This window comes from Nicotiana tabacum, chromosome 3 (assembly GCF_000715075.1).
Source record: "Nicotiana tabacum cultivar K326 chromosome 3, ASM71507v2, whole genome shotgun sequence".
Lineage (NCBI taxonomy): Eukaryota > Viridiplantae > Streptophyta > Magnoliopsida > Solanales > Solanaceae > Nicotiana > Nicotiana tabacum.
The window spans coordinates 57,021,279-57,043,884 of record NC_134082.1 but is presented as its reverse complement, the minus strand read 5'-3'; the positions used below and the strand labels follow the sequence as shown (position 1 = coordinate 57,043,884).

At 37.7% G+C, this 22,606-nt stretch overlaps 1 protein-coding gene across 1 annotated transcript; it reads right to left on the bottom strand.

The window, feature by feature from the left end:
* Nucleotides 1–4,291: 4,291 nt before the first annotated feature.
* LOC107778241 (uncharacterized) lies at nucleotides 4,292–4,756 on the bottom strand. The gene has a single exon (XM_016598450.2). The coding sequence runs from the start codon at nucleotides 4,754–4,756 to the stop codon at nucleotides 4,292–4,294; it is 465 nt and encodes a 154-aa protein (XP_016453936.2).
* Nucleotides 4,757–22,606: the final 17,850 nt, after the last annotated feature.

The following is a 22,606-nucleotide window of genomic DNA, read 5'->3' as shown; positions in this document are numbered from 1 at the left end:
ATTGGTGGGATAACATGAAGAAGTCTATTGCAGAATTTGTAGCCTAGTGTCCCAATTGTCAACAAGTAAAGATAGAACATCAAAAACCTGGTGGATTGCTTCAGAATATAGAGATTCCGACCTGAAAATGGGAGGTGATTAATATGGACTTCATTATTGGATTACCTCGCTCTTATCATAAGTTTGACTCCATCTGGGTGATAATTGATCGACTTACAAAATGTGCCTATTTCTGCCAGTTAAGACAACTTACACGGCTGAAGATTATGCGAAGTTGTATATCAAGGAGATTGTTAGGCTTCATGGTGTGCCGGTGTCTATTATATCATACCGAGGAGCTCAATTTACAGCTAACTTTTGGAGGTCTTTTCAGAAGGGTTTAGGCACACAAGTGAATCTCAGCACTGCATTTCATTCGTAAACTGACGAATAGGCTGAACGTACCATTCAGACACTGGAAGATATGCTACGAGCATGTGTTCTAGATTTTAAGGGGAATTGGGATGACCATCTTCCACTCATAGAATTTGCCTACAATAATAGCTACCATTCCAGTATTAAAATGGCCCCATACGAGGCACTATATGGGAGAAGATGTAGATCACCAGTTAGATAGTTCGAAGTCGGTGAAACAGAATTATATGGGCCAGATTTGATTCACCAAGCTATTGAGAATGTGAAAGTGATACATGAGCGATTGAGGACGACACAAAGCAGGCAAAAATCTTATTCCGATGTCCGACGTCGTGATCTGGAGTTTGAGGTTGGTGATTGGGTTTTCCTGAGGATCTCACCAATGAAGGGTATTATGCGTTTTGGGAAAAAAGGTAAGTTGAGTCCAAGGTATATCGGGCCATATAAAATTCTTCGACGAATTTGGACAGGTTGCTTATGAGTTAGAATTGCCATCCGAATTGGAATTTGTCCACCCGGTATTCCATGTATCTATGTTGAGGAAATGTATTGGATACCCTTCTCAAGTCGTCCCTATCAAAGATGTACAAGTTACAGAGGACCTATCATATGAAGAAATGCCAGTGGCGATATTAGATCGACAAGTCCGCAAGCTAAGAACAAAAGATGTAGCTTCCATCAAAGTATTGTGGAGGAACAAAAATATGGAAGAAATGACATGGGAAGTAGAAGAGGAGATGAAGTCTAAATACCCTTACCTATTCCAGAATGAAGATAACAAGGATGCTGGTGAAAGACAGGATACATTGGAAGGTGAAACGGCTATATGAGGTAAGCAATAATTTGAGAATACTCCTCATTAATACAAAATGGTGATATGTAGATAATGTAAATATGCATAATGCTTTGTGTAGTCTTGTGAAGCCATATTTTGGGCTTAATTGCTTGCAAGTTTTGCTAGTGACCATTTTATAGGGGAAAATTGATCGGAAATTTCCATTGGAATCCACGATGATTTAAACTCCCCATGAACCCTTACATTCGAGGACGAATGTTCCTAAGGGGGGAGGGTGTTACAACCCATATCCACATGTGTTAGTTCATGCCATATATTAGTTAACATAAATCCAAGAAGGAATTATCTTTGAGATGATAAGAAGTCAATCCTATTGGTCTTAAGTGATACAAGAGTGTATAAGGGTGATTAACAAGTATTAGAAGTTAAATGAATCAAGGATGTTGTAACTCGTATTTTTAGGTAAATCTAGCGGTGCTTAATACACTCAATAGGTCATGTATTAAGGTATTTTAATCATATAATATCCGTATCATAATTCTTGAAGTCAAACGAGTTATGAAACAAAAGTCGAAAAAAGTTGTCACAACTTAGGTTCATAATTTTACTTAAACATTAGGTCAAATGTTTCTAATCTTTTCTCCTAATTTACAAGGAATTACGGGGTTATATACCAACCAAATTAAAGATCTATGAGTCTAGTTTTCAACTCATTAAACCGTTCATTGATACGATCTCGGAGTAGAGAGATATTTTCATTTTAGCGAGACTGCGCCAAGCACCTCTCTATGGGGCCCACTAAGGCGGTTTAAGATATTTAGACCTATATAGGATGTATCCAACCCGTTTTAAGTCATTTATTCTCACTATTTTCAGACCTTAGAACCCTAGGAACATCCTCTCAAGGTTCTCTCAAGATTCAAGACCCAAAAAAAGGGCAAACAACACAAATCAAGTGTCAGGAATTCCGTGGCGCTAGTAAGTCTCTTGTTCTTCTTGTTGTTGCTCAATTTTGTGTCGTTCCAGCTCGTGTGGGAGGTTGTTTTAAAGGTTTTATGTTCTTTAAATACTCCCTCATGTTCTTAATATCAATCCTAGGTAATTTCAAGCCTTCTAAAGTGATTCTAGTGCCGAAAAACACTAATTAATCGCTAGTTTCGCTTTTTTGTTGTTGTGGCAGCATTGGAGGGATATTTCATAGAAATTTAAGGTCAAATTAGTGTTTTTCTTTATGTATAAAGGTAAGGAACATCTTACTCTATATGTATTTAAGATTATCCAAGTTGCGGCTAAGCCATTGAAGCTAGAACTTGTGAAATATATATCGAAAGGCTTGGTAGTAATGTTATTGTTTTGTGGACTGTTTTGCGTTGCTGTTGGGCTGCATATTTTACTACTGTTTTGTGGAGTTTTGGAGGAGGAAGGGTGTGGAGAAACACCATATATATGTAGGGTTGTGGGATGATATTTATTCGTAACATTTCCAGGTCGTTTGACACGACTACGGTGGTCGTCGTATGTATGGAGTGATTAGGCTGTGCGTGGACTATTTTGGGAGGCTCAATATTTTTATTATTGATGTTGTTTGGGTTGTTTAGTGATTTTTCTGAATGGTGTGAAGTCATATATATAGGGGAGGTGTTGTCCGGTTCATCGTAAAATAGGTTGTGGTCGATACATTATAGTTATGACGCTTAAATGATAATGATAGTATCGTTTCTCTTATTGTAGACTAAGGAGTTTTGACAATTGCATAGCTTGAGATTGGGGCAGTATATACAAGGTATGTGAAGCTATCCCTTTCCTTCTTTTGCACGACTCCGATTGTACATAATGTAATGAACGAGCTTCCAAGATACTCTACTCTTAGAAGCTAGCAGTACTTACATTGTTTTCCCTTTTATGGAACAATTGATGTTAATGTTGCTTCTCTTATTCTTATGTTATAAATGTTGTTGGTACTTCCTGATTCTTATAAGATTCATAGTGAAGAGTTAGTCCTAATAACGTGTATAGAGGATACCGACCTTACGTCACTCCGAAAGGTTTAGAATGTGATTCCATGAGTCGAGCATGCATTATATATATGTATCTATTATACTCTACCGAGCTATGCTATAGTTGGCGGGGTACGGCACCTATTGTGCAACCACTGATCAGTTGGGTTTTACCGAGCTCCACGTGGCCGGGTACGATTCTACCGAGCCTTATGATGGCCGGATACGTTTTTTACCAAGCCTATTATGGCCGGGTACGATATGATGATGATGATGCCCACAGAGGTGAATGTTTTAAAGGTTTATGTATTTATACATATGTATCATGCATTTCATGTCAGTAGCCCTCAGAGGTACTAAGATGTTACAGGTTGTATATTCTCTATCCTTGCTTACATTACTGATCGTATTTATGGTTCCCTGCCTTACATACTCAGTACTTTATTTGTACTGACGTCCTTTTATTTGTGGACGTTGTATGTCGTGCTGCAGGTCCTGATAGACAGGCAGGTGCAGCTCCCCCACCACAGTAGGCTGTCCAGTTCAGCGGTGATTGGCGAGATCCCTTCTCCGGACTTGCCTTGGTCTTGGTATTCATTTTTGTTATAGACATTATGGGTATGTCGAGGCCCTGTTCCGGCTATGTTGCAGCACTTATGTTCATTTAGAGGCTCATAGACAAGTGTCAACTCATGTATAGTTTGGTATGCCTTGTCGGCTGGTTTTTGTTATATAGTCTTTCATGGTAGCGTGGTAGCTCATACCTTATATGTAGTTTCTTGATTGTCTGGTCATCCCCTACTATTTATGTTCATGCCATCATATTTTATGGCTGGTTGTCCATGATCCAGGTCTACCATTTATATTAATCTCGTCAGCCCTAAAAGATAATAATGAAGGTTATATGAAATGTACGTTGGTGCTCGGCTAGTATGGTCGGGTGCTAGTCATGGCCCTCCAGTTTGGGTCGTGACACTGTGGGACGGGCTTCATGATTTTTCAGCAAAAGGGTATTATGTTTCTCAATCACCAGAAGGCATGAGATCAATTCAGAATACTTTTTAAATCCCTTTTAACGGTATTGCTACTGTAATACCATATTTGAGGCATGAAAAGTTGTAAGAGTCTTTTCCAGTAAATCCTCATCATTCATAACTTCCCCACATAATTTCAATTGGGAAGTTATTCTAAATACAGCAGAGTTATACTCACTTACGGTCTTAAAATCTTGCAACCGTAAGTGCATCCACTCATATCGAGCCTTTGGCAATACCGTATCCTTAAGGTGATCATACCTTTCCTTCAGGCCAATCCACAATTCTAGTGGATCTTTCACTGTTAAATATTCAATTTTCAAACCTTCATCCAAATGATGACGAAGGAAAATCATGGCCTTCGGTTTGTCCTGGCTTGATGCCTCCTTACCATGAGTAATGGTGTTGCCAAGGCCTTTAGCAGCTAAGTGAATCTCAGCATCAAGAATCCATGATAGATAGTTCTTTTCAGAAATATCAAGTGCCACAAACTCAAGCTTTGACAAGTTCGACATAGTGAAAACTATGAAAGAAGATAAATAATTAGAAATTATTAGGATAATAGCGTAAAGAAACGATTACACTAAACTTTTCTGATTCTGTATGATATTTAGGTGAAAAACCAATCCATAATGAATGATAATGGTATATTCGTCTATACGTCTATTGTTCCCAATGTACTGGATAATGAAATTTTGTTAGCTCCTCTTAGCTATGAGATTATTACTTGGAATATTTACTATAACGTCATGAGATTCATGATTATTTCTGTTTTCCATTGTGTTAGAAGGATTATTTCTATTTTCCAAAAGATTTACACTTTTGTTCATCGATCTTTGTCAGTACTATATTCATGAATAAAAAAAATGATGTTCAAGTTTATATTATGATGAAACATCACAAGAAAAAATAAATAAATAAAGGAACCAGTATTCATTTGGTGGAATATACTCATATGTATATCTTGAAAAAAAAAATTATTTGGCTTGATAATTTTGACAGTAAATCAAAGAGATATACCTCGTAAGAAGTGGAGTTCAACCTTGAGGTTAGAGACTTTGTGCTGATAATGTGTTATAAAATACAAGAAATTTAGTAAAACATGAACAAGAAATAAAAGCAATTTAGTAAAACATGAACAAAAATAAAGATAGAGAAAAGGAAGAAATTTTCTTCTTCAATTGTGTGTATTTTCCTATCTATTACAAGGCCTTTATATAGGCATAAAAAGTGAAGAAAATATGTCATGGAATATGTCATTGAACATACAAAATATGTCATTGAATATGTCATTAAGCATTTGAGATGAAAATCATGGAAGAAGAGTAGACATCCACCATAATGTGATATTTATCATAACAATATGCTAAATTTAACCCATAAATGTGTAATTGGTCCAAATCATACTGACCTAAGCAAACATACTTTAGTGAAATTTTTCATTTGTTGATTTAACCTGCCATTTACCATTTCTACTAGTATTAACTTTCTTCACTTGTTTCTCAAGACTTTCGAGCATATCAATTAAGACATGGGAATCTGGATGATTCGAGCGAACTCGCCCGAACTATGCGTGGTAACTACCTAAAATGTGCAAATGCTACCATACTAAAGAACTTTAGATCAATAGGCCTCTGCAATATAATGTACAAGTTGATTACCAAAATCATTGTCAATAAAATCAAACTTGGTCCTGCCATCTATTATTGGCCCAAGCTAAGCTAGCTTTCTGTCTAATAGAAGGGCTGGTGACAATGCCATCATAGTGCAGGAATACATCAGCCGTTTCAAAAAAAAATGAAAGGAAAAAATGCCAACATAATCCTCAAAATTGATGTGGAAATGGCTTTTCCCATATTGAAATGGTCTTTCATTAGGGATACAGTGGTATCCTTTGGTTTCTCTAATAACATTACCAAGTTGATTCTTTCATATATAACCACCAGCTCTATCTCTGTCTTGATTAATGGGGGAAAGATTGAGTTTTTCTACCCTAGCATGGGCATTAGGCGGGGAGACCCTATATTTCCCTACATCTTAATCATTTGCATGGAAATGCTCTCTAGGAGCATTGAGGCTCAAGTCCAGACTGGTAATTGGTTCCCTACTAAAATCAGTAATATAGGGCCCAAAATTGTATTGGGAAAAAATTAAGTTTGAATATTGAAGATGACGTGTGATGACACGTGGACTGGTCAAAAGGTCAAAACGCAATAAATAGCTAAGAGGCACGGGCGACAACAGATATGGGGAAAAGAAAGCAACATAGGTGTGGATCATTACTAAAATAGGTACGAGTCTCGTACCTATTCGAGTCATTTAAAGATCAAAGATCGGAAGAAGTTAAAGATACGAATCTGATGACGTAAAAGAGTCTAAATACAGCATTAGATATCAAATACATAAGAGAATCTGAATTAAATAGAAATAATTGTGTAACGTTTATTTTAAATGTCATTTATTTCTTATAACTGCCTCATTAAGACAAAGGCATTACATCTTCTCCTAGAATCAACTATAAAAGGGGAAGGACTCAACATCTGTAAGGACAAGAAATATTATTGAGATTACACTGAAATACAAAATTACTTATTATTCTCAAAAGTCTTTTATTATTTTCGTCTCTAGATTATCAGTAACCCAAATTTCTTTATATTTCTAAAGCTTTGACCAAAGACTCAGATTTTTGGTTAAACAAATTGGTTCCGTTACCGGGAATCTGATAATCTTCTCTTTTAAGCTACATTCCAGTCGTTGTTATCATCATGTCAAATAACAATAACAGTGAAAACACCTTAGGAAACCGTGAAAATCAAATCCATCAAAATCAAGGAGATTTACAGAACATCGACGTGGTTCCCTCCCCTTAAAATTCACCACGTCAATCTCGTGAAGGCACTCCCGCTCCTGAATCTTGTGCTGATCAACAAGAGAAATCTGAACATTTTGAAGGGGTGGATGAAGCTTTACAAAAAGTAATTGATGCACGAGTTAACAAAGCTCTTCAGGCTCTAGTTAGTCGATTACCTGTTGCACCACCCACACCTACACCTAATAATAATACATTGGAGAATCCTCGTTCTGGCCTTGTTAATTCTGGAAATGGAGGAACCCCCAGTGAACCACAGGAAGGCGAACCAGGTAATTCAAATAATTCTCATTTGCAAAATTTAGTATTAACTTTGCAGAAACAGCTTAAGGAATAAAATGAGCACATCGAGCAAATCCCTGGAGTTCCCCCTGTAATTAAAAGAGTGGATGTGGATAAATACTCAAAACAACCTTGGAAACCAAGTGCTGCTCCCCTTCCAATCCCTAAAAAGTTCAAAATGCCAGACATCTCGAAATATGATGGCACAACAGACCCACGTGATCACGTAACTGCATTTACAACAGGCGTGAAAGGCAATGACTTGACCAAACAAGAAATTGAATCAGTACTGGTCAAGAAATTTGGAGAAACACTCACTAAGGGTGCATTAACCCGGTATTCTCTTTTACCAGAAAATTATATTAATTCTTTTGCTGAGCTTGCAAATTCTTTTATTAAAGCACACTCGGGAGCTCAAAAAGTTGAGAAAAGAATGGAGGATATTTTCAAAATCAAGCAAGGGAATTCCGAGTTGCTCAGGGATTTTGTTGATAGATTCCAACGTGAAAGAATGACTTTACCTCGTGTACCTGATAACTGGGCTGCAATAGCTTTTGCAAGCAACTTAAATGACAAAAGCTCAGAAGCCACGAGAAGACTTAAAGAAAGCCTTCGAGAGTTTCCTGCAACCACGTAGAATGACGTTTATAACAGGTATAGTACGAAGTTGCGAATTGAGGAATATACCGTACCTCAGTTTCGTCATGAACAGAAGAGCAATTCCAGGAGATCAGAAACCGAAAAAAGATCAGGTAAAAACAGGTACGATCTATATATGGGACCTGCAGGGAAAGACTCACGATCAAAGCAGGATATTCAACGATATGATCAAAAATCGAGGAACAGGGAATCTGGTACTTCATCAAGGTTTAGAAATGATCGAAACAGACAAGAGTCACGAGATAATGACAGTAGTTTAAAGGCAAGGTTCGGTGGATATAACTTTAATGTCACTACCTCCGAGCTCGTAGTTGTTTTGAGGAGCATGGGAGATAAGGTACAATGGCCAAAAGAGATGCGGTCAAATCCAAATAGATGCAATCCAGACCATTGGTGCGAATTCCACAATGATCACGGGCATAAAACTTCAGAATGTAGATTCTTACAAAGTGAAGTGGATCATCTATTGAAACAAGGGTATCTCACTGAGTTATTTAGTGAGAAAGGTAAGCAAGCCTATATGAAAAATAGGCAAGAGCCACCAAAACCCCCTTCACCCAAGAGAATCGTGAATGTTATAAGTAGGGGTGAAGATATTCATGGTGTAACTTATACGGCTTCCAACAAGGTTTCTAAAGTAACGATAACACACGGGAAGCGGGTAAGGCAGGTTTTAGAAAACGAAAGTATTTCTTTCGATGATGCAGATACCGAAGGAATAATGACCCCACATAACGACGCACTGGTAATATCTTTACTTGTATATGATACTAATGTAAAACGAGTTTTTATTGATCCAGGAAGTTCCGTGAATATTGTACTATTAAGGGTATTACGTGAAATGCAAGCTGAAGACAAAATGATACCTAAGGCGCATACCCTATCCGGGTTCGACAATTCAAGCGTGGTAACAAAAGGAGATGTAATTCTAACAACTTTTGTTGCAGGTGTTGTTAAAGAAACTAAATTTCAGGTAGTAGATATGGAAATGACTTACAATATGATCGTGGGGAGACCTTGGATTCATGATATGGATGTTGTTCCATCAACTCTACATCAAGTTATTAAATTCCCATCACCGTGGGGAATTTGCCAAATTCGTGGGGATCAGCAGACAGCCAGAAGTATCAATGCTGTAACAAATACAAGCACCGTAAATAAAGAAAAATAGCAATTACAGAAAACAATTGAAGGTATCAAGGATTAAACCTCAATCGAACAAGAAAAGACAAATTTAGACTCGAGACCTGATACAATCCAGGAACCTAAAGAGAATGAAGATATCAAAACAACAATTGAAGAGTTTTAGGCTGTGATATTATTTGAGCAATGGCCTGAACGGAAGGTTTATGTTGGAGCCAATTTAAGCTCAGACATGCGAGGTATGTTGATTGAATTTTTAAAAGCTAACGTGGACTGTTTTGCTTGGTCCCATGCTGATATGACAGGGATACCACCGGATGTGGTAACTCACAAACTAAATGAAGACCCATCCTTTACACCAGTAAAGCAAAAGAAAAGAAAGCAAGGAGCTTTCAAAAATTAGGTGATTCAAGATGAGGTCCAAAGGCTATTAAAAATTGGGCCAATACGCGAGGAAAAGTATCCTAATTGGTTAGCAAACACAGTTGTTGTACCTAAGAAAAACGGTAAGTGGCGGGTTTGCGTGGATTATACAGATCTTAACAAAGCTTGCCCAAAAGATTCTTTCCCTCTACCGCATATAGATCAGTTAATTGATGCAACTACAGGACATGAACTTTTGAGTTTTTTAGATGCATATTCGGGGTACAACCAAATTAAAATGGACCCCAGTAATGAAGAAAAAACTTCTTTCATCACAGACAGGGGGACTTACTATTATAAAGTAATGCCCTTTGGCCTCAAAAATGCTGGAGCAACCTATCAAAGGTTGGTCACCAAAATGTTCCAAGAACATTTAGGAAAAACCATGGAGGTAAATATAGACGATATGCTCGTCAAAACCCAACATTCTCATGATCATATTTCTCATTTATCTGTTACATTTGAAATTTTACGAAAATTTAATATGAAACTCAATCCAGAGAAATGTGTATTTGGGGTTGCCTCAGGCAAACTTTTGGGGTTTCTCGTTTCTAACCGTGGTATTGAGGTAAATCCTTCTCAGATCAAAGCAATAGAGGAGATCCTTGATATCCTTATGAGTAAAAAAGAAGTCCAAAGGCTAACGGGAAGAATTGCGGCCTTGGGGAGATTTATTCCCAAATCTTCAGAAAAATGCTTTAAATTTTTCTCCACACTAAAAAAGCAAGATCATTTTGAATGGAACGAAGATTGCCAACAAGCCCTTAGAAATTTAAATGCTTACTTGTCAAATCCACCACTATTGGAAAAACCAAAAGAAGGAGAAAAGCTACTCATCTATTTGGCCGTGTCAGAAGTCGCGGTAAGTGCTGTTTTAGTCCGTGAGGACCAAGGTAAACAATCTCCTATCTATTATGTAAGCAAGTCTTTATTAGATGCGGAAACACGATATCCACAACTAGAAAAGTTAGCATTAGGTTTGATCATGGCATCTAGAAAATTAAGACCTTATTTTCAATGTCATCCCATTGTTGTAGTTACTGCTTTTCCATTACGAAACATTTTGCATAAACATGAATTGTCAGGGAGGTTAGCAAAATGGGCTATAGAATTAAGTGAATACTAAATCATTTATCAACCTAGGACTGTAATAAAATCTCAAGTATTAGCCGATTTCGTAGCTGATTTTAGCCAAGGGATGTATTTAGAAGCAGAAAAAGAATTACTAGTTTTTAATGGTGCAAACCTGGGAACTTGGATTTTATTCACTGAAGGTTCGTCTAATATAAAAGGAGCAGGCCTAGGGATAGTCCTCATACCACCTGCGGGTGAGACTATTAGACATGCTATAAAATGTCATTCTATAACTAACAATGAAGCAGAGTATGAGGCTGTAATTGCAGGTCTAGAATTGGCACGAGTACTCGGCATAACACAGAATATAATCAAGAGTGATTCTCAACTCGTGGTCAATCAAATGCTGGGGACTTATACAGCCATGGAGACACGAATACAAGAATATCTCGAAAAGGTACGATAACTAATAAAGCAATTCCAAACTTGGAAAGTAATGCAGATCCCAAGAGATGAGAATGTGGAGGAAGATGTTTTAGCTAATCTCGCATCTGCAGCAGACGTAGCAAACGACACAAATGCTACAGTCGTACATTTATTTCATTCCGTTCTCGAACCTGATAAGAACGAGGTAAATTTTAATCATTTAACATGGGATTGGAGAAACTAAATTATTGCTTTTCTACAACGTGAAACCGTGCCTGCTGACAAAAGAAAAGCTTATGCACTTTGCAAAAAAGCTGCTCGTTACTGTTTACAACAAGGGAATCTTTATCGAAAGATGTTCGGTGGGCCATTAGCAAGGTGTCTCAGACCTTCCCAAACATAATATGTAATGAGAGAAGTACATGAAGGACATTGTGGAAATCACGCAGGAAGAAGGTCGCTGGTAAAAACGCTGATTCGAGCAGGGTATTATTGGCCTAAAATGGAAGAAAAAGCAAACGGTTTCGTGTCCAAGTGTGATAAATGTCGAAGATGTTTTAGCTAATCTCGCATCTGCAGCAGACGTAGCAAACGACACAAATGCTACAGTCGTACATTTATTTCATTCCGTTCTCGAACCTGATAAGAACGAGGTAAATTTTTGTCATTTAACATGGGATTGGAGAAACTAAATTATTGCTTTTCTACAACGTGAAACCGTGCCTGCTGACAAAAGAAAAGCTTATGCACTTCGCAAAAAAGCTGCTCGTTACTGTTTACAACAAGGGAATCTTTATCGAAAGATGTTCGGTGGGCCATTAGCAAGGTGTCTCAGACCTTCCCAAACATAATATGTGATGAGAGAAGTACATGAAGGACATTGTGGAAATCACGCAGGAAGAAGGTCGCTGGTAAAAACGCTGATTCGAGCAGGGTATTATTGGCCTAAAATGGAAGAAAAAGCAAACGGTTTCGTGTCCAAGTGTGATAAATGTCAAAGATGTTTTAGCTAATCTCGCATCTGCAGCAGACGTAGCAAACGACACAAATGCTACAGTCGTACATTTATTTCATTCCGTTCTCGAACCTGATAAGAACGAGGTAATTTTTTATCATTTAACATGGGATTGGAGAAACTAAATTATTGCTTTTCTACAACGTGAAATCGTGCCTGCTGACAAAAGAAAAGCTTATGCACTTCGCAAAAAAGCTGCTCGTTACTGTTTACATCAAGGGAATCTTTATCGAAAGATGTTCGGTGGGCCATTAGCAAGGTGTCTCAGACCTTCCCAAACATAATATGTGATGAGAGAAGTACATGAAGGACATTGTGGAAATCACGCAGGAAGAAGGTCGCTGGTAAAAACGCTGATTCGAGCAGGGTATTATTGGCCTAAAATGGAAGAAAAAGCAAACGGTTTCGTGTCCAAGTGTGATAAATGTCAAAGATACGGCAATAGTATGCATAGACCAGCTGAGCTACTGCACCCTGTTATAGCCCCGTGGCCCTTTATGAAATATGGAATGGATATCGTAGGACCATTGCCATAAGCAAAAGGTCAGGTGAAATTTCTACTTGTACTTACAGATTATTTTACTAAATGGGTAGAAGCAAGAGCATTTAAACAGGTACGAGAGAAGGAAGTTAAAGACTTTATTTGGAAAAATATAATATGCCGTTTTGGAGCACCAAAGGAAATCGTGTGTGACAACGGTCCGCAATTCATAGGAACTCAAATTACTGAATTTTGTCAAAGTTGGCAAATTAAAAGGATAACATCTACACCATACCATCCAGTGGGCAATGGACAAGCGGAATCCACAAACAAGGTCATTATCAACAATTAGAAGAAAAGGTTATAGGATTCAAAAGGTAATTGGCCTGAGGTATTACCTGGAGTATTATGGGCTTATCGTACAACGACAAAAACAAGCATGGGAGAAACACCCTTTTCAATGGTTTATGGTGCGGAGGCTTTAATTCCAGTTGAAATAGGAGAACCGAGCACACAGTACGGTCAAGCAACGGAGGAATCAAATGATGAAGAGATGCGGGTGAATCTTGATTTGCTCGAAGGAAGAAGAGAAGCTGCACTAATAAGGATGGCAGCACAAAAGCAAGTAATTGAATGGTATTATAACAGGAAAGCACGCCTCAGATTCTTTAAAATTGGGGACTTCGTGCTTAAAAAGGTGTTCCAATCTACAAAAACTGCTAATACAGGAAAGCTAAGTCCAACATGGGAAGGACCCTACATAGTTCGTGACATTGCGGAAAAAGGAGCATACGAGTTGGAGACAATGGATGGAAAGGTTCTACCCTCTCATGGGAATGTTGTCCACCTAAAGCGATATTATTTCTGAGAAAGTACCTACGAACAGGTATCGTTGTATTAAAAATTTTCTTTTAATTGTTAAAATTTTACTAACAATTTTAGATGCTAGGCAAAAACCCTAACTCGTGCCAAATGATGAGTCATGACCTGCACGGAAAAATGGAATATTCTAAAATTCCCAGCCCAGGGTTACAAATTAATCTGATGGAAATACACACGGGTTAGGCAGTCTTCATTTTTAATCGCACCTCCGAGTCCCGTATATTTTTCTGTTTTCAGGAAAAAGGACCAAATTGTGAGAAACAAACAAGTGCTCAAGGCTTCATACTTCAGCGCTCAAACACTTGGGGGACTGCATATTGTACACAAATACGTGCGGTAAGACGGAGACGTAAATTGAAACAAGTATCGAGCAGAAGTTACTGAACCTCGGCATTCATTATTGTGTTCTTTCCTATCAAAACAAAGGAAGATGCAAAACATTCAACATAGTGTTCTTTCCTATGAGAACAACGGAATCGCCTCTCAAGCCCTTCCTGATACATTAAGATAGGGTCATAACTATGTATTGAAACAGGTTATAAGGAAAAACCTTGTTGAATAGTATTTACTTTATAAAAATCTGTTGCAAAAAAAAATAACAGTTACGAGAAAGTTATAGATGTATCTCAATACATGTAATATTCAAAAGCTTGTCCAAGTTCACAAATAAAAACTTGTCAAAGTTGTTTCAAGCAAAACATGTGTGTTCCTATTTCTTTCATCGTATTATAACACCATTATGAAGTTGAGATGTCTTCTTCATTAAGTGTTGATATATAAAAGGGTCCTCTTTTATAAACCTTATGTTAACAAGTCATGAGGAGAATCATAAAGCATTTTCAAAGGATAAAAATGCTAAACTATTCTATTAGTCCTAAGTATATAAGGAAAAGGCAAGAATAGAGCACATTGAAGTACTAACAAACTTCTTGATATAATTAAAAAGACTAAGTAAGAACTTAGTCAACAAAAAGTTTATACATGTGCCCCATTAGGATAACTGGGGACTTTCACCAAAAAATCCTTTAAAAAAACAAAAAAAACTAAGGGATAAAACCATCATTCAACAAAGAAAGTAAAAACAAAGTCTGGAAATTTAACTAGTCACTGAAGGGGTTGGCACATCAGAAGTTACAATATTAATTTCACTTCCAGAAATAGCCACAAGCACGGTGACAACTTCTGAAGAAGCAACAATAGGAGCGGTTTCAGCTGGGCTTGAAGTGTTAGGTTCAACGAAGGGAGCAAGAGACACAGAAGTTTCAGCTTCCATAGACTAAGTCGTAGAAATTTCACCCTCGGAAGCTCGAATTGCAATATCTTCAACTTCAACTGCCACAGCAACGGCTTCGTCATTCAAGGTTCCTTAACCACGGGAGCTTCAATTACCGGAGATGGAAAGTCAAATGATTGTTGGGTTCTTTAAATGGTCTCTAAAACTTTGGCCAACTCTGAGTCTAAGTCAAAGTTTTCTTGACTGGCCTCCATTAAAGCATCACGACGAGAGTTTAAGAAAGCCCAACTCACCTCTAAATCAAACTTCTCCTCAAGAAGTCCATACTCCCTTTCCGACATAGCAAGATAATTCTTTAACACTTGATGTTCAGCTAAATGAGAATCAAGGGAAGCTTCAAGGGAGGCATGGGAACTTTCTAAGGCATGTACTTTGTCAGAGGAGATCTTTAAATCAGCTTGAACTTGAGTCAAGTTCTGCACTAATTCTCCTGCATATTCTTCTTTCTTATCCAAAAGTGCCTTAAGTTCTTTGATTTCTTCACTTGACATTGATAATTGTTCTGAAAAGCAACATTCAAGGCGCTCCTTGTCTTTTTCAAATTGACTTGAAGAGGCTTTGGCAACTGCTAGCTCAGAAGTAAGACTTCGCTTTTGCTGCTCCAGGTGATTTCTACTCTCTTGCAATTCTTCTATGGTTCCCTGAGCATTCTCAAACTGTTCTTTCCAATTATCTGCTTCTAGCTGGGCTCTCTTGGCTATTTCCTCAACCTCGTGGATAGACTTTTCAGACTCACGAGTTTTCTTTTCCAGAAGGGAAATTCTTCCCATCAATTCTGTACCAATGAGGTTAGCCTATAGAGACAACTCATAGAAGTAAGAATTTAGAAATAAAAAAAAAGCTTGTTAGTAAGTAGAAAAAAAATACCTTCAAAGTAGAATGAACTATGTCATTCACCAGAGTTAAGCAACTGTGACTGCTCATCTTCTTCTTCTCAATATCTCCAATCAAAGGCCTAAGTCAGGCTTCTGCTCCACCAGACTTCCTTAAAAGACTGTTATTAGTAGGAACTTCAAGTGTAACGCTCCTTATAGCCAAGCTTCTGCTAATAGAACCCTCCCCTGCATGTTGAACAGAGGGAGGGGGAGCTTTAGAGGGAGGAACGGTTGAAGAAGTGAAAATAACAGGAGTCGAAGGACTCGAAGCAGGTAAGGAAGAAGAGACAGACAAGGGAGCAGAAATAGATAAGGGAGCAGGAACAGATAGAATGGGCAATGAAGCACTTGAAACCAATGGAGGAACAAAGGAAGAAAAAGGAACTTCATCTAAAACTGGACCTAGTTCTCCACTTTCAAAACCACTAACAAAGAGGCATTGAATAGACTCATTGGTGTCCCTCGGAGTGGTTTCATCATCAGAAGGAATGCGAACAGGTTCGGTAAGAGAGGCACGGACAGGGGTAACTTCAGCTTCATCCTCGGAAACGATGCGTCTCCTAACTCTTGGTCTAGATATTAAAGAGGTGTCTTCATCTTCATCATTCTCAGAATCCTCTTCTACAACTTTCCTCTTTGATAGCGTAGCTTGAGTTCTCTCCAAAGAGAGTGAAGTACCAGAAGAGGCTCGAAGGGTAATAGCTATTTCAGCTGTCATTCCTCGAATAGCAAATCCTGACAAAAAGAAGGATGAAAAAAAGTTAGAAACAAGAAGTGACTTAACATACAAAAAAAAGCATAAAGGGATGTATACCGTGAGCTTTTACTTTCCAACCATGTAAATTGGAAATGGACTTCCAAGTTCTTGCCTCCATAGGCACGATTTTCAAGATTGAATCTACCCAACCACGGAAATTAGGAACGGGTTCCACATCTCCCATAGTTGCTATAGAAAAGCAAAAAGAGACGATATTAGAAAAGAAATTGAAATTCTTAAAGATAGGTACGGAAAGTAAAAAAAAACTTACGTGCAAAGTTACACTTCTCAGGGAAGGGGATATTTGTTTCACCCACCAAATCAACTGTGCGAACAGCGACATAACGACTGTACCACCCACGATCCTTGTCATCTTCAGGGCTTACCAAGACCCTTTTACTTCTTTCAGTTAAAGTAAAAACCTCATGGCAGAATAATTTAGGGTGGTAAAGATGAATAAGGTGGGGGAAGGTAAAGCTAACATTGGCTTTTACAGACAAATATCTCAAACAAGCCACTGCTCTCCATACCAGGGGGCCAATTTGTCCCAAGCAAATTTTGAAAAAGCGACAGAAATCAAGTATAACCGGGTCAATAGCAGGATTAAATCCTAAAGTGCAGGGATAGTATAAACAAAAGAAAATCCAATCCTAAAGGAAGATATTCTTTGGTTTGGATTAGGGATCACTATACGAAGATCACTTCTCCAGTTGCAATCTTTTCGAACAAAAGAAATCAAAGTTTCAGTGATTAGAGAAGGAAAAGTGTCAGCTTTCTCTAAATTAACAACTTGATCACGAAGAGATTTCCTATCATTCTCAAAGGACAAGTCACTAGGTACTATTTCCTCAACTAAAGGCTCTTGAAGAGGCTCAGAAAGTTCTTTACCTTTAGAAGAGGATTTCTTAGTGATATAACCTCTAGAAATAGTGCTAAAACTCGAAGAAGGAGTGATGGAACCAGAGGAACCACCACAAACGAATCCTAGGCTACGAAGCATGCCACCTCTACCCCTTCTATGTTTTACAGGGGAGTTGGGGAAGCTATCAAGAATTGGGATTCTCTTAGGGTTAGGATTCGGAGATGCCATTGCAGAGAAAGGATGAACTACAGGAGAAAGGAACAAAAGTAAAGAGTAAAGTATCTGTTAAGGGTTTATGAAGAAGAAGACAAAGGAAAAAAGGTTAAATATGTGTATAATAGCGACCGTCAAACAAAGAAGCGTAATGATGGAAAGCCTATAATAAAGGCAACTATCACTTCGTAAATAGAGGGTATGAAGAAGCCTTGGAAAAAGGCTGTAGAATTACATACATATCAGAAGGTGACACGTGTGCAGAGCTTTAAATAGAAAAGACAATTGAAGCGTCAGTACTAACATAGCATTAATTACAGCGAAAATTCCTTTTTCGTGAAGATCAACTTCCCAAATATTTAATTGATAAATAAATGAAAAGTGGGGGGACTATCTGTATTGGGAAAAAACTGAGTCTGAATATTGAAGATGACGTGTCATGACACGTGGACTGGTCAAAAGGTCAAAACGCAATAAATAGCCAAGAGGCACGGGCGACAACAGATATGGGAAAAAGAAAGCAACATAGGTGTGGACCATTACTAAAATAGGTACGAGTCTCGTACCTATTCGAGTCATTTAAAGATCAAAGATCTGAAGAAGTTGAAGATACGAATCTGATGACGTAAAAGAGTCTAAATACAACATTAAATATCAAATACGTTAGAGAATATGAATTAAATAGAAATAATTGTGTAACGTTTCTTTTAAATGTCATTTATTGCTCATAATTGCCTCATTAAGACAAAGACATTACATCTTCTCCTAGAATCAACTATAAAAGGAGAAGGACTCAACATCTGTAAGGACAAGAAATATTATTGAGATTACAGTGAAATACAAAATTACTTATTATTCTCAAAAGTATTTTATTATTTTCGTCTCTAGATTATCAGTAACCCGAATTTCTCTATATTTCTAAAGCTTTGACCAAAGACTCAGATTTTTGGTTAAACAAAAATCTCCCACCTATTTTTTGCTGATGATCTAGCCCTTTTGCAAGATATAATACTAAGAACTGTGCCACCATAATGGAAACGATGTATGAGTTCAATTGTAAATCAGGTCAGAGGGTTAACACTCTTAAGTCCAAGTTATTTTCTCTTCTAACTGCCACATGGATACAATAGATAGATTAGCCAATGACATGACTGTCGGGGCTAGCAAATCCTTTGGTAAGTACTTAAGCTGTCCCATTTTTCATAAGAGGCCTGCCGATAGGGATTTTTAATTCAACATTCATAGTATGTAGACTAACCTAGCAGGTTGGAAAATCAACTTTCTGAACATGGCTGGGAGAACCACTATAGTTAAATTCTCACTATGGTGCATCTCCAGCCATGTCATACAATATATTAAGCTACCAACCCAGGTGTGTAACCACACCCCTCTAGACACATAGCCTATATGACTTGGCAGAGTGTAAGGAATGAGTGGACAACATACAGTAATGCTACTAGGTGGATAGTTCATAGGGAGGATAGAGTCAACCTCAATAATAGTAGATGGATCCCAATCATGGAACCCCTTAGAATCCGTGTCAGTGGGTGGGGAGAATATAATCGAAGGGTATTTTTCGCCCTCACAAATGACCAATAGACCTCAATAACTTGTCCTTCAGCTTACCTGAAGTATAGTGAACACCATCTACTCTACTATCATCCATGCCAACTCTGGTAGAATTGACAATATGGTGTGGAACTAGACTTGGAATGGGTTTTTCTCCGCTAAATCTACTTACACTCTAATTGAACAGGTGCACAACTCAGTGGACATATTTACCTGGATATGGACACAAAAACTCCACAATAAAATTAAATTCTTTCTATGGCTTGTGATCTATGATAGGCTTCATACTAGCCAATATCTCCACTCCAGGGGCATCAATTTAAGCCATATGTGTTTTTTCTGTAATAAGGAAGAAACTATAGAGCACATCCTCATCACCTGTGATAATGCCAAGTATTTCCGGGATAACCTTTCCCTGCAAAGTCAAATCAGTCTTAGCATTCAAAATATTATGACTGATCAAAATCGGTGGGGTTGCATACTCAATAAGGTAAACCAGCAAAATTTAAACAATCTTCTAAAATGGGGGCAACTGCTCCCCTTATGCCTTTGGCAAATATGGCTCACCAGGAATAGCAACTGTTTTAATAATAAGAGACAGACTATTCCCTACAATAATGCTATATTCAAAGTAGTAGAGTTCATACATATGGCAGATGGACGCCCAGTTAAAACCCAAGAACTTGTAATAAGAGTCAAATGACATCCACCAAGGAAGGGTTCATATAAGCTAAACACATATGGTACTACCTACCAAAAAGAAAGCATGAGAGGTATGAGAGGATTATTTAGGAACAACAATGGGGACTGGGTAATGAGGTTCATGGAAAAAATTACTAACAATAATACAGTCCATTTAGAGCTAACAACTTTTATACAGGGTCTAAAAATGACAGTACCAAACAGTATCTTCCCCTTGGAAGTTAACTTAAACTCAACAGAGGTAATTCACTGCATTAACAAAGGCCATCTGATCTATGATTCTCTGACTATGCATGCAGTCACTACTAGCAGCATTGAGGAATCCACCAGTAAAGCATATCTACAGCGAGGCAAATAAGGTAGCGGACAAGCTGGCAAAGGAAGCAGGGAACAAGAATCAACCTTTTGATAGTTCCTTCGGTATTTGTCAATGAAATATTATGAGCACACACTCTAAGAAATATTTTTGAAAGAAAGACAGAGGATCGTAATATTACTAATGTAGCAATAGAGCACTTTTTGTTTGTAAATGTGGACAGTATACCACAATAATTCCATACAACAAACATCTAACTAGCATTTTAATATAATGTCTTGTTAACCAAAAATAAGATAACCACCTAATGTTGCTTACAAATTCCAAGTTGAAACTTTATAACAAATGCCTCACGGCTACCAGCTCAATAACATCAGCGTTTCACAACTAAGATTCGGTTAAAAATTAAATCACTAAGGATTGTCATGGGATAGAATTGGATCCATCCACTCGTAACAAAAAGTGTCTAAGTTTAAGCTTTGGCAATGGAAAAAATCCTAATAGGGAGATCTCCTCTTTAATGTCCTTACTCAGCGTGAGCCAAATTAGTCGGAGCCTTAAAGTGGATGCTGAACAACGATTGTGTTGAGTCTCCCACATCGGATGGGAGTATAAACTTTTGTCAACTTATATGGCTTGGGAAAACATCATCTCATGATCTAACTTTTGGCGTTGATTAGGCCCAAGGTTTATTTTTTATCATGGTATCATAGCCGAACCCATCTAAAGTTGTTGTTCCACCGATGTTGGACCCCATAGTATATTGTCTATGCTCTAGTTGGCAGGCCTGGACGTGTGAGGGGTGTTAAGACTCCCATATCGGATGGGGATGGGGGACTTTGTCTCATTATATGGTTTGGGCAATACTCACCTCATGAGCTAGCTTTTGAGGTTGAGTTAGACTCAATATTCAACCAAAAAGAAAAATTGACGTTTCACAACTAAGACTTTGAAAAAATCAATGTTTCACAACTAAGATAAGACAAGACTTGGTTTAATACAAATACTTGAGTTTTTTTTAGAAAGTAACCTTGCCATTTGAAGTTTATTTTGTTGTTGTCATCGTCAATTATTCCTCCGGGATATCGTGCTTCTTTCGTGTTCTAATCTATTCTCCGAGTTGCAATCCAGTTCGTACTAGATTGTATAAGTTATATATATCTGAGTTAATTACTTTATCACGATGACAAATCATAGAATAACTTCATAAGAACTTGAAAAGCAATTAGTATATGCTTAGCCATAAAATGTGAAGCGGTTATCCCGATCCAGAATCCCAACTACAGGGCCACAATGGCGTCTAACGTCCACATGCTAAGCAATCTAACATTAGCTACGCAACACTTATTTTACTAATTTTAAAAACAATTAAATAAGAGATAAAAATGGTATCACTTCAAAATAGATATAATATTCCCAATGCGCTGTCTAGTCAAATAAAGAAATACTACAATCAAGGTCTGAAATAAAGTACAATTGTTTGAATGAAATATCAGGGCAAGAAATAAGAAGGGACTTCAGGGTATGCGAACGCTGTGCAGCTCTGCCTCAAGTCTCCGCGTAAGAAGGTCCGGGCGAGCCTCCACTAACCGCTGTTGAAACCAATAATAGAATCTGCACAAGAGGTGCAGAAGTATAGTACGAGTACAACCGACCTCATGTACTCCGTAAGTGTCGAGTCTAACCTCGACGAAGTAGTGACGAGGTTATAACAAGGCACTTACTATAAACCTGTGCGATGAAACATTAAATACACAACAAAGGGCCCCAGAATAACAGTTATGCTCAACTTCTCAAACAACATAAACACTGAACCAACAGTTAAAAAAACAAGCAATATGTTTCTCTGTTGTGGTGCGCAACCTGATCACAAATATATGTACAACTACCGTTGTGGCGTGCACCCGATCCCAAACAGTAATACCAATATCCATTGCGGCGTGCAACCCGATACAACACCACAATACCGATATCCATTCTGATCCCACACACAAATAGCAATATCTATTGTAGCGTGGAATCCAATCCCATATAATATAAAATAAATGTACAAACTACAACCAATTACTGCGTACCTCACAATAAAACGCAGTAAGGAAATTATACAATTAAAGGCATAAAATAGATAAAAGTGGCTATTTAATAGCACACAAAGTCATAAAGCAAGTAAAGACAATAAATAAATTAAGGCACGGATACATGAAAACAAATAGCAATTTAAGATATGTAACAAACAAGAGAACGAATTTAACAAGGAAAAGTAACAATTAAAGCATTAACAATTAAATGAAGGCATAAAATAATTAAAAGTAACAAATAAATTTTCCAACCCGCATGCATAACACATGACTACGTATATACACCTGTCACCTTACATATACAGCGTCCCCACAAATAAATCAAGTAGGAAACAGACCATTTAGTCCTAATTCCCTCAAATCAAAATTAACCACGATACTTACCTCTTTCTAGAATCACGTCAACAATCAATCACAGCTTTCCCTTTATAATAAGCCTCCAAA

Coding starts and splice junctions, on each gene's coding strand:
- LOC107778241 (XM_016598450.2), bottom strand. CDS start 4,756: ATGTCGAACTTGTCAAAGCTTGAGTTTGTGGCACTTGATATTTCTGAA.